General features: G+C 44.4%; 1 protein-coding gene across 3 annotated transcripts in view; it reads left to right on the top strand.

Annotated features, from left to right (window-relative positions):
* Positions 1-539: 539 nt before the first annotated feature.
* Positions 540-16,161, top strand: part of LOC147024732 (glucosamine-6-phosphate deaminase 2-like) — a 28,691-nt gene continuing 13,069 nt past the window's right edge. The window contains exons 1-3 of one of the 3 annotated variants that reach the window (XM_085884926.1): positions 540-680; positions 10,885-11,011; positions 11,197-11,298. In XM_085884926.1, coding sequence (XP_085741052.1) covers positions 10,888-11,011; positions 11,197-11,298 — 226 coding nt within the window. In that variant the 5' untranslated portion in view covers positions 540-680; positions 10,885-10,887. Of the gene's footprint in view, positions 787-10,884; positions 11,012-11,196; positions 11,299-16,161 lie in introns of all 3 variants that reach the window. The other 2 variants (XM_085884925.1, XM_085884927.1) reach the window with 2 other exon arrangements.

Genomic DNA, 16,161 nt, shown 5'->3' with positions numbered 1-16,161 from the left:
TCATGTCAATCCGACAAGTGGTTCCAGACCAAAGGAACCAAAAAATGCAGACACGCACATACGTACGTACGTACGTACGCACGTAGTCATACGGGACCGATCGCTTCACACCGCTTTTGGCTTCGTGGTCGTGGATTAATGACTCCTCTTTGCAAAGATTTGGGTTTTTGTCGCCTGTGAGGTGATCGACACGGCACGCAGCCGTGGGGGGAGAACGTGTAAATCGTGTTCGATCGAAGCGAACGTGCTTCCGGGTCCTTATGTTGAGAACCAGTCGAACGTTGTCATGCCAACGTGACGACATCGCTTTGGAGGTCCATTGTTGGAAAATTTGTTGTTGCACCGTGATGCTTTGTCCTGTGTTTGTTGGTCACGACGTTGTAGTGCGTAGGTGGAGGTGAATTAAATAAATTTACAAGTTTAAAACATGTGGAGGGCTTTTGCTTGTTTATGAGGACCAACGTCGGTAAGCGGAACTCGTGCTCCCTGTGCATAAATCCTTTTGGACTTTAAATTATTCAATCGATTGGAGTTTGAAGGAGGAAGGGACGTGACTGAAACCACAGTCGTCTGATGTCACGTGGGCATTGGGGGATTAGGGGCAGCACGTGACTTGCAGATGACTGATTACCTCGCAATCACGAGCTTCGACTTTTTACATCTTCAGTCATTAATTTTTCGTGAGTGACACGTGAGTTTTATTGTTGTCTATTCTTGTGTATTCCTTGGTGGTGGCGTCGCGTTGAGTTGAACATTTTGCCGTGTGGATTGAATCAAGTTCCTGAAGTAAGCTGTTTTGCTCGTCTCTTTTTCTTTTCAGTGTTATTTTATTGTAATGTAATAAAAATCTTTATCAACAATAATAATTTTCACACTACATTTGTTTGATACACGAGATGCTTTTCCATTCCACATTTTACACAAATGTATTTTGGACCAACCAGGAAAGCTTTTTATCTGTGGTAGTTGCGGTTAAAAGGAGAGGTTTTTTTTTCTTTCTTTCTTTCTGTCTTCTCCTTTCTTCTCCTTTCTTTATTTCTAATTTCTTTATTTTATTTTCTTTCTTCTTTCTTTCTTTCGACTCCTTTCTTTATTTTTTTTTTCTCTTTTTTTTTTTCTTTCTTCTTCCTCTTTCTTTCTTTTTTCTTTCTTTTTTTCTTTCTTTTTCTTTTTTCTTTCTTTCTTTTTTCTCTTCTTTCTTTTTCTCTTCTTTCTTTTTTCTTCTTTCTTTCTTTTTTCTTCTCCTTTCTTTCTTTTTTTCTTATCCTTTCTTTCTTTTTCTTTCTTCTCCTTTCTTCTCCTTTCTTTCTTTTTTTCTGTCTTTCCTTTTTCTTTCTTTTTTCTTTCTTCTTTTTTTCTTTCTTGCTTTCTTTTTCTTTCTTTCTTTCTTTCTTTTTATCTTTCTTCTCCTTTCTTTCTTTCTTTCTTTTTCTTTCTTTCTTTCTTTCTTTTTATCTTTCTTCTCCTTTCTTTCTTTCTTTCTTTTTCTTTCTTTCTTTCTTTTTATCTTTCTTTTCTTTCTTTCTTTCTTTTTATCTTTCTTTTTCTTTCTTTCTTTCTTTTTATCTTTCTTTCTTTCTTTTTATCTTTCTTTTTCTTTCTTTCTTTCTTTTTATCTTTCTTTTTCTTTCTTTCTTTCTTTTTATCCTTTTCTTTCTTTTTCTTTCTTTTTTTTTCTTTCTTCTCCTTTTTTTTTCTTTCTCCGAACACAATAACCCGCGCAGTGGTCACGTGGCGACTTCAATTTCATTAAATAATGGTACACCACCCTTATCTATCTGTAATTCCAGCAATCTCTGTGTGTCTGTGACCGCCGTTTATCGACAACCACTGGTCCGATCTAATTGAAACTTGCCAGGTATATTGCTGGGGACCTGAGTATGTGCCTTTTCAAGGTTTGATAATATGGAATAGTCAAAGCCTAGAAGCAAACGTACAATTCTTCTGACTTTACCTATTACCTCAATATTACCTTCACAACTCAATATTACCACAACAACTACACCGCCTAGAACAGGATCTCATCTGAAAAAAAAAAATCCTCAACATTACCTTCACAGCGGCAACTACACTCTACACTGCCTGGAACAGGATCTCATCGAAAAAAATAAATATTACCTCAACATTACCTTCACAACACCAACTACACCGCCTCGAACAGAATCTCATCTAAAAAAATAATATTACCTCAACATTACCTTCACAACAACAACTACACCGCCTAGAACAGGATCTCATCTGAAAAAAAAAATTCCTCAACATTACCTTCACAGCAACAACTACACCGCCAAGAACAGGATCTCATCTAAAAAAATTAATACTAGATTGAATGTAGAATTCTTGCATTCGCTTACGACTTTACCTATAACTTGTTCACAACTGTATACGTAATTTCCGGTTACTTCAGCCTGGATTCAGGATCAGCGATCAAATAATGTAAATCACGATTAAAAATTATTTTTTGATGATGCGGGAGATATCTTTATTAAAATCAGTGGAGGAAATATACACCATGTCTGATATTATTTGGGTCTTTCATGTCTCCGACGATGCCTTTATCTCCCGGCATGCATCATTCCCCATGACAAAAACCGGAAACAAAAAAAAACGGAAGCAAAAGGGTCATGGCCAACGACACAGATTCCAAATTGCCAGGGTATTGTGTTGTTGTTGTTGTTGTTGTTGTTTCCTATTCTCTCATGTGCACGCGTTAAGTAATATTCACAAGATAGAAATAAAACCCAATCGTGTTTATACACCGCACAGCATTTTTAAAAAACCGGAAGCAAAAGGGTCATAGCCAACGACACGGATTCCAAATTGCCAGGGGTATTGTGTTGTTGTTTGTTGTTGTTGTTGTTTCCTATTCTCTCATGTGCACGCGTTAAGTATGAAGCTCACTGCGTTCGCTATTAATCGGACAAGTGGTTCCCAAGTTATGGCCATTTATTTACCAAACCAATGACAGGACACGTTGCTGCGTAGGCATGGCCGTTGGGGGAGGAGATTCTCAGCGCATTCCCCATTACGGGTTACAACGTACGGACTTCCAGATAGTGATGACTTACTGTATTCTAATAATTTCTTGATTTCTTATGCGCATTTATGGATAAACACAATGCCCCAATCCAGTCGTCGTTTACGAGAGCGAAGGAACGGCCTGTGTAGTTTCTGGCACGCGGTTTGGGGGGTTTTTTTGGTTTGCACGTACGGCCAAGCACGTACGGGCACATGAGAGCGAAGGAAGGGCTTGTGTGGTTGTTTCTGGCACGCGGTTTGAAAGTTTTTTATTTTATTTTTGGGTTTGCACGTACGGGCACGTGAGAGTGAAGGAACAGCCTGTGTGGTTGTTGTTTCTGGCACGCGGTTTGAAAGTTTTTATTTTTTTTTTTGCACGTACAGCCACGCATGTACGGTCACGTATGAGTACACTGTAATAAGAGGACCGTTAAATCACAATATACGAGATGGAGGTTTCATTGATCACCATAGAACGTAGCGTCAATCGGCAGAACCATACTATACACCACAATATATATATATATATATATATATATATATATATATATATATATATATATATATATATATATATATATATATATATATATATATATATATATATATACATACACACATCCATTGTTACGGTTCTAGGAACGATATGCATCCAGACATAGTTTTCCCGAAGTCGGTTATTCCATTAAGTATATGTGTAGATAGAATCCCTCCTTGTATGTAGTGGGAAGACGTTGGGGTGCGTTGCGATTTTTTTTTTTTTTTTTTTTTTTTTTTTTTTTTTAGTTAGGTTAATAAATCTTTATATCTCCTCGAACAACGTACCACTGTCCACCCGCTGTCGACTCGGACTCTCGCTTGCTACTCTCGCATGGGCTGAACAAGCACGTGTTCGCCTACTCGCCTAACCGGCGACTCTCTTGGCAGAATCTTTGTGTAGTACCTTTTTGGCGAGTCCGAACATGTGTGGAGTGGGCGGGCTTCTAGGTATGGCTGAAACCTCGCCCAGAAAGGGCGGCCCCATGGAGGCCCCGTCCAATTTGGGCGAATAGTGAGGTCGGCTTTACCAAGGCCCCTCCCTGCTGAGGGAGATCTATAAATTACGACACCATCCTCAGGGTAGAAGCTGAGTCAGAGGGTTCATTGGTTGAGTGCTGAGAGTCGGAGCATTCGTGCTGAGAGGGTGAGCAAGTGAGCTGGAAACCCTAATCCCCGCCTCGGACTCCGCTCTACTCGACCCGGGCTCTTTCGCAGACACGGTCTCCACGCGAGCGGCCGTGGACCGAGCCGCACGACCATTGGCAGGTGCCGCACCATGGAGCACCCCTTCCCTCCAATGTTCAGGTACCCGAGAGAACTGAGATCTCAACTCACCTCCCTCTCTGGCTGCGGGGGTCCTTTGCAAGCATCTGGGTTTCTTTTCGTCTGTGTCTGGCACCGTCTTCAAGTAGAACTGCATAAGTGTTTTTAGTTATCATTGTAAATCTTGCCTGTTTTATTCACGCGACAAGTCTGCTCTGTCTCCTTTTTTAAGTTGCTGTAAAATTGTCGTACGACATTTTTCTCTCATCTTCCCCTGCACAACATTCACAACTAGAGGGGGAGCACTCGGTAGAGTGCAAAACCTCCACCGCCAATACTGCTGGGTCACTTAAGTGAACCTGATATCCTATTCATTGTCGGTCAAAACGGATCACTCTACTGAACCACGATCGAATAAACTAAACTCAATCGACGCGCATGTAGAAATGCCAAAAAAAGGTGCAAAAAAATTTTTTTTGGGGGGGGGGGGTTGGAAATCACTTAAAACATGTAGAAATGCAAAAACAAATTCAAATATTTTTTTCAAAATGGCTGCCATAGCGGCCATATTGGACTTTGTACCAAGTCCAAAATCTAATGGCATGATCCTTGGACCATACCTAACCCCCCCACCAAGTTTCGTTGAAATCCGTCCAGGAGTTTTTCCGTAATACTGTTCACAAACAAACAAACAGACAGGGGTGAAAACAGTAACCTCTGACCATCTTCGATGGCGAAGGTTAATTCACCTGTTTCCTGTGCCACCTATTTTTCCTCGCTTTATTGTAGAAATGTTCCCAGTTCGTTTTTGTCTTTTCCATTATTGATCCAGCATGGTTCGGATCTGAGTTTTCGCCGGCTCTTTATTCCCGATATCTGTTCATTCTAGCCCCCGTACGTCCTTGGTAGTTCCGCTCGGCTGCACCCGATCCTGAAAGGTGGTTGGTGGAGTTGGTAGTTGACAGAGTGATCCGGATCGGGCAAGGTGTATCGAGGGCGTGGTTCCCTGGTAGTCGAAAGTGTGTGGTTAATTCGGTAAATTGGTTCCAGACAAGAAGACCCTACACCACGCAGTTGAGTTATTGGCGTCCACGGTCGGTTAAGCGATCCACCGCGTCACGGAATTATCCGTGAGCGACAGCCTACAATTCTGGGAGTCTGGTGGGAGACGACGTAACTTCCCCCACCTAGCGGTCGTTCTCACCACTGGACCCCGGCTCGCAACAATTTGGTAGTCAGGAGTGGGACCTCTAACCCCCCCCCCCCATAAAGAAATTTATAGGACACCAATCTGCAACAGTTTGGTGTCAGGAGTTCGGATCTCGAACCTCTCCGCCTCAATCGAGAAATTTGCGGGATTCGGACCAGTGATGTGCTTAGCAACCCCCCCCCCTTCCCTCCAAAATTAAGAGCGGGATCCAAATTTTATTTGATTCTCAGTACGAACCATGGCGGGCCAAGACGAGCTGGTACAGGTGGGTTCTGAGGTAATCTTAGAGGAATCCGTGGCTCAGGGCAACACCTGTGAGTGAGATCTTTCCCTACAGCCAAACCCAGAGGAAGCATTGGGGGCAACTGAGACGGTGAAAATGCTTGGGCATCCACTGCATCAAATTTCCCCCACAGAGAACTTAGCAATCCCCATGGGATCCACACCCGATGTAGAGGATCGGCCTCATCATGGCAACCGACAAGGCAGCAGTGTATGGAAATGATAACGCAAGCACTGAGAGGTGAAATACAAAACATGGTAAACCGAATGGATGCCAATGATCAAAAACTGAGTAGTGATATGAAAAACATGGGCTGGAGTTTTGTAAGTGGGATCAGGACTGAACATGGAGAAATGACCGAATCGAGGGGGAGTGTGGAGGCTGTTCGGACCGCGATGACTACGGGCAATGTCAAGGTGACAAGTGACGCCACGATAACTAAGGGAGAAACCGATAAACTCGGACAGGGGATGACGGAAATAATAAAAGAGACAAAGGAGGAATTAACAGAGACATGAAGGGAGATAGAACAGGTAAAGGATGAATTTACGAAATTAATGAGGAAAAACACACACACGCACACGCACACGCACACACACACACACACACACAACTGGTAGGGGACATTGGGGTTGAGCTTGTGGAATGTATTGGGACCCAATGCGAAGGTCGGATTAATCTCCCACAGGAACAAGGGGAGACGATATGCTCCCTCGAGGCAGACCGTGACTAGGTGGAGCCGTTGCATGATGCGAAAGGGTACATGCCAGGTTTGGGGGGGGCAGAGGCCCTGGGATCTCTTGTATTAACCCAAGCCCCTGATGTGATTGTCCCGGAGTGTGTGCCAGAAGGTAAGTATCGTGCAAATGACATGGCATGTGTGAATGCATGTGAGGAGATAGAATGTGGGCCGACCCAGATGGGAGATGTGGGTCGTGTAACGGACGGAGTTATTTCGGAAACTGCGCCGGCTCCGCGGGACGCTGTGTGCGAGATCCGTCCTGTATTTTGTAAACCGCCCAACCGTAGACGTTTGGGTGCTTGGTATACTGTCCAGTAAAAGTAGACTTGCGGTAGACTGTGGTTTTATAAGCGTCAGCCAATTTCTCAACTAAGACATCCAAGAAGGGAAGTACACCGGAGTGTTCCATCTCTTAGGTTAACTCAAGGGATGGAGGGAGAGAGTTCAGGTAGGCCAAGAAGACTTTACATGCTGAGGTTGAATCGAATACAGCAAATATGTCATCCACGTACTGATAATACATGGAAGGGGGTTGAACTCCAGGATGTGGATCTGAAAAGACACGTTTTTTCACGGTAACCTACAAAGATGTTTGCCACGACAGGGCCTAGAGAGGATCCCATCGCTACACCATCAATCTGTGTATACATTAAATCATTGAAACTGAACTTGACAGAATGGGTCGCCACATTCAGGAATTCTTGAAGACAGGCTCAGAGATTGGTGGAGGTGTCAAGTCACGATGATACAGAAGTTGTACGCAGATTTCGATCACTTCTGTCAGTGGGTCATTCGTGTAAAGACTGGCTATATCATATCAGCACATTGTGGAATTCTCGTTTAGCTGTGTGACGGACCGTTTGGCATTGGCGAAGGCGAAGGAATCCGAAATTACATGTCCTGAGACACTGCTCAGTGCTGGCTGCAATAGTTCACATAACCATCTGGTGAGTTCATGCTGTGCAGAGCCAGTCAATGAAAGGATCGGCCAGAGAGGAACACTATCTTTATGAGTCTTTGGCAGACCGTACAGCCTTGATCCTTGCGATCCGACAAGTCTAATTGTGTCGTAAACCTCCTCAGAGGGGTCTCCTCATTTGCAGAGTTGCAATAGTCTTTTCGCCATTTGTTTCTCCTAACAAGATGTGTGGTCATGTTCAGTTGTATTTCCCAGGTGTTGGACCTTGGGCACATTGTTCAAAATCACAACCATTTTCTCAACTTAGTCACTTTTATTCAGAATAACCATCTACAAATATATACCTGGTCTGTGAATCTGGATTTCAGGATTGGATTTGAGGTCATGTATAGCAACCAGGCAATATGGAAATCACACAAATCGTTTGGAATCTCACAGTAAACATGAGAGCGCGTGCACACACACACACACACACACACACACACACACACACACACACACACACACACACACACACACACACACACACACACACACACACACACACACACACACACACACACACACGCACACGCACACGCACACGCACACGCACACCAGATTATTGTCAGGCCAGATTAGATCTGTGACCTGCTACAGGTACCATGTAAACCTGTACTAACCTGTTCCATGGTCGGGTTGTCGGCGATTTAACCATCTCCCCCACCAGGTTTCCTGGTGAGGAGGGTGTTTGATACGGACACCCAACAGGATTAAAAACAAAATCTGTCAAAGGGTGAAGGAGCTCTTTGTGAGCCAACGGCCATCCATATCTAGTGCCCAACTGTGTCTGCGGACGTCCTCCTGCAGTTGGGTTACCTTGTTGTTGTTTTTTTTGAGGAGGTTGGTGGCAGGATTTGTACTCCGGCCACCATAAAACACTTCACTCCACAAAACACAAGAAAAATGTGAAGAAATCTGAAAACTCACTCCGTGGGAGTACCTCATGGGCAGCTGCCCTTCGCAGGACAGCTCACCGGATGACGGGATTGGGGCAAAGCCTTCGGAACCCCCACTCTTTGATGATAGGAGGAAAACCATGGGGTAACCTTCCTGGGTCAGATTGTGGTCGTATGTCAGGGTGGTGCTGAGGTGCTGCCCACCAGAAGGCAGTCTCCTTGGGTTAACATGTGGTCCCTTCGGGTGGGTGCCTGGAATGTCCTATCCCTAAGAGGGGATGATCACCTCTCTATCATCTGAGCTCAAGTGTTTTAACATCGGTGTTGCAGCACTCTCTGAGGTTCATATACAGGATAGTGGTGAGATCATGGCAGGTGGTTACACCTACTATTGGTCTGGTTGCTCTGATGGTTACCATACCCAAGGAGTTGCTGTAGCTGTGTCCAATAATCTGACTCCAATGATAATTGAGATAACACCGGTCAACGAGTGCATTATGAGACTAAGGATTCGTCACTCCTTGGGTGCCATTTCCCTAGTCTCTGTATATGCTCCGACTGAGGTCAGTGATCTCACCGTGAATGACGCATTCTATGCCACGCTCGAGTCTGTGGTTGATCACTGCCCCAGGCGAGATACTCTTCTTGTTTTGGGGGATTTCTCTGCATCGACTGGAACTGATAGGGATGGTCATGAGACATGTTGGTCCCCATGGGTCTGGAACTGTGAACCAGAATAGCACTAAGTTCCTTGACTTTTCAAGAAGTCATGGACTTAGGGTAGCTGGTTCATGGTTTCAGCACCCACAAGCTCATCGCTGGACTTTATATTCCAATGCTGGTGGTGTGGCAAAGGAGATCGACCATGTGCTCATTGATGGTCACTGGAGGATGATCCAGACCTGCAGGGTCTACCGGAGTGCTCCTTTCCGCAATACCGACTACAGGCTTGTGGAAGCAACTCTGAAGTTTCAGCTTAAATCTGGGAGAATGGTACCATCCTAGCCTCAGCTGGATGTTGGCAAGCTCAAGGATGAGAGGGTAGCTGAGGAGTTTGTGAACAGGCTGAGTGGGAATTTGGGGGGTCTGGGTGCTTTGGGGGATCCTGAAGAGTTGTGGAGTGCCTTCAAGACCACCATCCTTGATTTTGTCGGTGGATGTCTTGGAACTTACTGTAGGGTGAAGAGGAATTTTGTCTCTCGGGACACTGGATACCATTGACCAGAGTCGCAGGGCCAGGCTTAATGGCAGAGTTGAGCTGTTCAGGGAGCTGAGGCGTAAAACTGTGCGTGTCATGAGAGTGGACAAGGAGGCTTATTTGCGAGGAATCTGTGAGGGGCGTAGAGCATCACCAACAAGCGGTTGCTGAGAGACTCAAGTGAGATTTGTTATCTGCATAAGCTGCGGCTGCATGGACCTGTGGCTCGTTTTCCTGATGCTGATCCTGCTCACCAGATACTCTCAGCGAGGGAGCCTCATGAGTGGAGGAGGCCAATGAGCCGACCACGTGCCTCATGGTTGCAGCAGGTTGATCAGCATCTCAAAGAGATGGGGATGGGCCAGGCATCTGCCTGGGGGATGGCCAGATGGAGGCCCCTGGACCTACCGGTGGAAAGTGGATGCAGCGACGCGCTGCTCCGGCGCATACTCCCATACCTGACCTGATCTATCAGGCAGGCAGATACAGTAAAAATATTATCTCACTCCTCTCTGAGCATGTGCGATCGGGACAAATTCAGAGTTAAATTGCTGTATAATGGTAAACCTATTCTCCTATTCATGTTCAAAATATAATATTCAATTAAAACAAGTTGTTCCTCAATCATAAACTGATAAGGCGGACGGACGGACATGACCGAATTTCTTGGCCATGCTTTTCACTTTGCGTGCATGGGGTAAAAATCAGGAAAGTGAGAGTAACCACACACAGCACTGAACTTACCAATATCAATATATTAAACCAGCCAGTCAGATGTATGCGAACACAGGGAGCTACAATTACCAGATTAAAATGAATGTTCTTGAAGGACACAAAACGATGACTATTTTGTTTTCCTATCGAAATGAAGTGAAGTTTGGGGGAGTTTAGGGTGCTGAAGAATTAATACAGTCTATAACATACTTTAAATAACCGAACGTCAGTCCCGGCCAGCCGGTTTGCTGAAAGACGTGTCAGAACCTCCCAGACCCCACAAGAAAGGTGGGAGTATTTTGACGGTGAAGAAGAAGATCAAATACTTTTATATGGTAATGTAATGCATTCGGAATATCCATTACTAGTTGATGCGATGATGATTGTATTCATTCTGCTGTTTACATTTTTTGTGCAAAAGTGTTTTAAAAGGTATTTAAAATGACAAAACTCATTTGGATCATTAAAACTTTGCCTACTACATACCAGCAGTCAGACACTGCTTTTAATGTGGTGGTGTAAATTGTGCAAAATGTAACAACCATTTATTTTTCATGCAGACCATGCGTCTTGTTATCTTGGATAATTATGAGGATGCCAGTGAATGGGCTGCAAAATACATCCGCAACCGCATCGTCTCATTCCAACCTGGTCCAGACCGCTATTTCACACTGGGATTGCCTACTGGTAATTGTTTCATTCTGGTACCACTGGTATTCAACTTGTTTTGACTTATTTTCTCATTTATCTTCCTTTTTTTTTTTCTTTTTTTCCATACATCTTCAAATTAATTTTCTTGCATTTATGACTCCCCCACCACAACTTACTTTTGGTAGATGTTGATTGTACGTGTGTGTGTGTGTGTGTTGCAGGGAGTACTCCTTTGGGCTGTTACCTCAAGTTGATCGAGTACCACAAGAATGGAGATCTCTTTTTTCGATATGTAAAAACTTTCAACATGGATGAATACGTGGGTAAGCTTTTGTCCCTGAAGCAAAAAGATCTAAAGACACTTGGGCACATTTCTATTGGGAATGGCTCACAGTTCTTGCCAGGTTGACCGCTCACAAGCACCTTATACATGCTCAAACCTTCACAAACCGCTAACCTGGTAGGAACCGTGAACCATTCACAACGCCAAAGTCAATGAGTGGCTGAGTGAGACTGTCGGGGACTTGTCACCTCGTTTGGGCACGTGTCTTCATGCTTATCTTTGGACGAGAAAGGCACGAAAAGGGCAAGTGATAGTCAGCATAAACATGCACTACCAATCTTGGGAGATGCCTCATTTGTAGGCCATGGTCAAGTTGTGGTCTAATGAGTCTGTGCACAGTCAGTTGTGCTCTAACAGATGGGATGAAACTTTTTGTGAAGAATTGCAAGGAATAAAGAAACCATTCAAATGCAGCAAGTTAGCAGGAGATTATATTTCATGGTGTAATGGTTGGAGCGTCCGATCGGAGTCGAGGAGCTCAGCGGGTTCAAACCCGACCCCAGCCAAGTCATGCCAAAGACTTACAAAAATATGGTACATGGTGCTTCCTTGCTTGATGCTCAGCATCTTAAAAAAAGCTCGAGCATGGACAAACAACTCTGAAAAGGATAGAGCATGGTTGGCAATTAGAATGCAGGCTTTGATGCGTCTAATGGACACCTCCTGTATTGAAGTTCCTTGTAAGGAAACTCATTGTTTGATACAAGGAGGCTCGGCCATTTCACTCAGTTTGTCTGGGAAAAGGGCGAGGGGAGCAGATGGCGTCTGCTCTGTTCTGATAATAGCCAACCACCTATAAACATGTCCGTAGACTATGCTCACTCGGGTGTGAGTTTAAAAGGTGGAGAATGCCCTTTTCTATATAATACTGCAGTATGACCTTTCCTTTCTAGGGTTGTCAATGTTTTTATTCGAAGGCGTCTGTCACCGTTGCTCTGGTAGTTGTCATCTGGTCTACTGCAGGCTGCTTCCAGAGCATTTGTTTTCACAAAATAAAAACTATTTTAAAATCCGGAGGTATTTTGCACTCTATTTAATTTTGATGAAGGCAACGAACATTAACTTGGTTGACGAAACTGATTGTATACACTTAAATAGTCCAATTTTGATCTCTTATATCCCCGATTTTGGTCATTCTTTTCCTTAAAACAATTGACGTAATGTTCTGCCAAACCATTGATAGCAGGGTGCTCTGGGGGCAATCATGGAATATTTAATGTAATTCACTGGGAGAAACTCCTGGAACTCGGCAATGGTTTAAGTGGCTGTCGTATTCTGTCGGCAGTTGCTATGACGGACCAAAAACACTGAAAATGTTAAGGTTTTGGACAATGTTTGCAGCAGCAATGTTCATCATGGGGATTATTTCCAGGTACTGCACTTTGAATAAGCATCTACCAGTACAAAAAACATTTTTCCTTTCAAAGCATTGGCAAGATCTCAATGAAGCAGCTTTCATGATCTCATCATTCTTCACCAAGAGTACTTCAACAGTCACCTGATTAGGGCGTGTAGGATTGCCCTGTATGGCTTTTCGGGAAAGGAAATTCATGTAAGCATTTTCTTCGCCCGTGATTAATTGTGTGGCGTAGTTGTAAGCTTGCAACAAACAGTAATGACCATCTCTTGGTCCTTCCTGGTGATGACTATGACACGAGTTTGTGCCCGTTAAACAGAGTTACCAGCGGTTTATTATCGATTAGTGCAAGATTTATGATCCATTAAACAGAGTAAGTTCTGCCAATGTGGCCCAATATCTTTTTCTCTGCTCTGAACGGTGCAACTTCCTCCCCGCGGGGTTTATTTTACTGATCTGAGCCACTCATGCACCGGTCTCAGCACCAAGTCTTCCTGTTGGACCGTGCTCCAATCCAAAGTTCGGAATTCCTCCTTTGCGGTTATTGGAATGGTTTGCTCTACCACTTGGGTCGCAGCATCTACCAGTATGGACAAGGACCTTTTAAGGGGCTTTCTGCGAGTTGTTCTCTGTCGTCTTGCCATGTGCAGAATTTGCAATGTTGCTGCAAGCACGGATGTCGAGAGAGAGCATCACCATTCCCATGAACTTTTCCAGCCATATCGGCCACATTGAAATCGTATTGCTGCAATTTCTTCAACCACCTTGCAATGTAGCCCTCAGGTTCCTTGAACCATAAGAGCCATTGCAAGTAGGAATGGTGTTTTCTTGCATCAAATTGTCTCCCATGAGTGGAAATGCATCATTGCAGTCAGTATAGCCAATAACTCCTTGCGTGTCATGCAATAATTTCACTCTGGCCTCCGGATACCTGGGCTATAATATGCGATAACTCTCTCTATGCCTTGCTGAACCTGAGACGAGAGTATGCCAAAACCCTCCTGGCTTGCATCCGTGTCAAGGATGCATTTTCCATCGTCAGTGGGGTAAGCCAATATGGGTGTTGTCATCAAGCATCTCTTCAGTTTACTGAATGCCACAACACACTTTCCTGGCCAAATAAGCCGAATCTCCTTCTCTGTAAGCCAATGAAGAGGTCTGACAATTTCAGCGAACTTTGCCACAAAGCACCGATGGGAAGAGCAGAGGCCAGGGCCGGATTTAGACATGTGGTGGCCCCTGGGCAGCCTTCAGTAGTGGAGGCCCACCCTACCTTCGAATACTAAAAAGGTGACAAGACATATTTACAGTCATCCATTAAGTATATTTTTCAAGAACAAAGAATCTGAACTTCTATATAAAATAGAGAATGAGATGAGATGAATATCTTGTATCTGTTATAGATGAATATCTTATCTGTTCCACTAACTACCAACTACCATTCAAGCACTCACAAATACATTTTTCCTTACATTTTTTTTCTCATAAAATATGTGGAGGCCCCCCCTGGTTGTAGAGGCCCATGGGCAGCTTGCCCATGCCTAAATCCGGCTCTGGCAGAGGCCCAAACACACTTACACCTCTTTTAGATTTTGAGGTATGGGCACCTTTCCTCCGCTTTCACTTTTGTCGGATCGGTCGTAACACATTCGCTATTAATCATGTGGCCTAAATACGCCTCCTCTTTTGCGAACAATTTGCATTAGCTCGGGTTCAGTTTCAATCTTGCTTTTCTTATGCACACAAACACTTTGCTCATATCAATAACAATTTGCATTAGCTCGGGTTCAGTTTCAATCTTGCTTTTCTTATGCACACAAACACTTTGCTCATATCAATGACAGCCTGTTCAAATATTTTAGCGTGTAGTAACATGTCATCCAAAAAAACGAGGCATGTTTGCCATCGCATTCCATTTAGTACACGTTCCATAAACTTCAAATGTAGCAGGAGCATTGTAGAATCCAAATGGCATCACAGTGAACTGATACATTCCCTTACCTGTGGAAAATGCTGTCCATTCCTGCCTGATCCATCTCCACTTGCCAATACCCACTTTTGAAACCCAGTGTGGAGAACCAATTGGAGTCTGACATGACATTTATGGTATCATCAGTTCTGGGAAAGGGATAGGAGTCCTTGATTGTCAAGTTGTTTAGGCTGACAATACTGCATGCAGAAATGCGTGATCCCATCTTTCCTTTTTGACCAGCAAAACGGGTGACAACCAAGGACTAACTGAGGGATCCGACTCCAGCATCCTTCATTATTTTCATCTACTCATCCTCTTCCCTCTTGGTTAAAGGAAGCCGTCAGGCCAGCTGGTGAACAGGCTGGGCCTCTCCTGTGTTCATTTGGTATTTCACGAGGCTTGTGTGTCCAATACCCTTCTGAAAGGTCTCTCAATGTAGGTTGCCACTGACAAACCAGACATAATCTGCTTAACAAACTTTCCTCCTTCACGACATCTCTAACTCCTTAGTTCCTCTCCCTGGTTACTTCCTCTTCCGGCATGATATAACAGAGCCTCGTCCTGGTGGCTGAGTTGCCCTGGTAATCAAAAACTCTATTCCCCACTCTCCATGCACTGCTCTCACTCCACCACACTCTCAGGAGTACCTCTAACTCTGGCTTCTCCTCTGCTCCCACCTCTTGTTTATATGTGTGTTTGTACCATCCACAAAACAGTGATGACTCCATTTATGTCTTTTTTTTTTTTTTGGATACAATGTCAAGGCTCATGAGAGCTACCACACAGAAATGCACAACAAAGGGGAGCAGGAGACGAGAGAGGTTGGAGAGGGAAGGAAAAAAACAAACAGTGGGGAACAGAGACATGAAGAGATCTGTGGAAGGGAGAGGGAGGGGGCAGGGCACACGGGGTAAACAAGATGGACATGACGGGGACTTTCAGGAAGGAAAGTCAGGAATTTGAAGGAGGTGGGTTTGGGGTGGATTAACGGGGATAGAAAAGATCATGGTTTTGGATGGGGGAAGATAAGAGATGGTGGTGAACAGCTGTTTTGAATTCCTGGAGGGAAGAGAGTGTGGGAGTATGTTCCAAAGGTGGGGAAAAAAAAGAGGATTTAAAGAGTGAATGTGAGCAGTGATTCTTGATTTTGGTAGTTTTACCAGAAGGGGGTTGCTGGTGGAAATATGGGGAGGACATATCTCAGACAGAGCAGGGGAGGAGGGGAGTGAGGCTGGAGAGGAGATGGTAGAAGACAGAAAGACCACCGACCTGCCTGTGGTGAGAGTGAGAGACCCAAAGATTCAGCCTCACAGTGGGAAATACCAATGCTTCTAAATGCCTTGGTTTCGACAGTGTAAAGCCGAGAAAGGTGAGAGGCAGGAGCACCAGCCCAGAGGGGAGAGCAGTACTCCATCAGGCTGCGGACAAAAGCTTTGTATGTGGTCAGGAGCTCAGGTGTGCCAAGGAAGGACTTTGCATGACGGAGGATGCCCAGTCGGCGACTGGCTTTGGAG

This window comes from Eptatretus burgeri, chromosome 6 (genome assembly GCF_056783735.1).
Source record: "Eptatretus burgeri isolate ZD-2024b chromosome 6, Ebu_testis_v1, whole genome shotgun sequence".
NCBI classification, from domain to species: Eukaryota; Metazoa; Chordata; class Myxini; order Myxiniformes; family Myxinidae; genus Eptatretus; species Eptatretus burgeri.
Note: the sequence above shows the minus strand (reverse complement) of the source record. Positions and strands in the feature narration are given on the sequence as shown.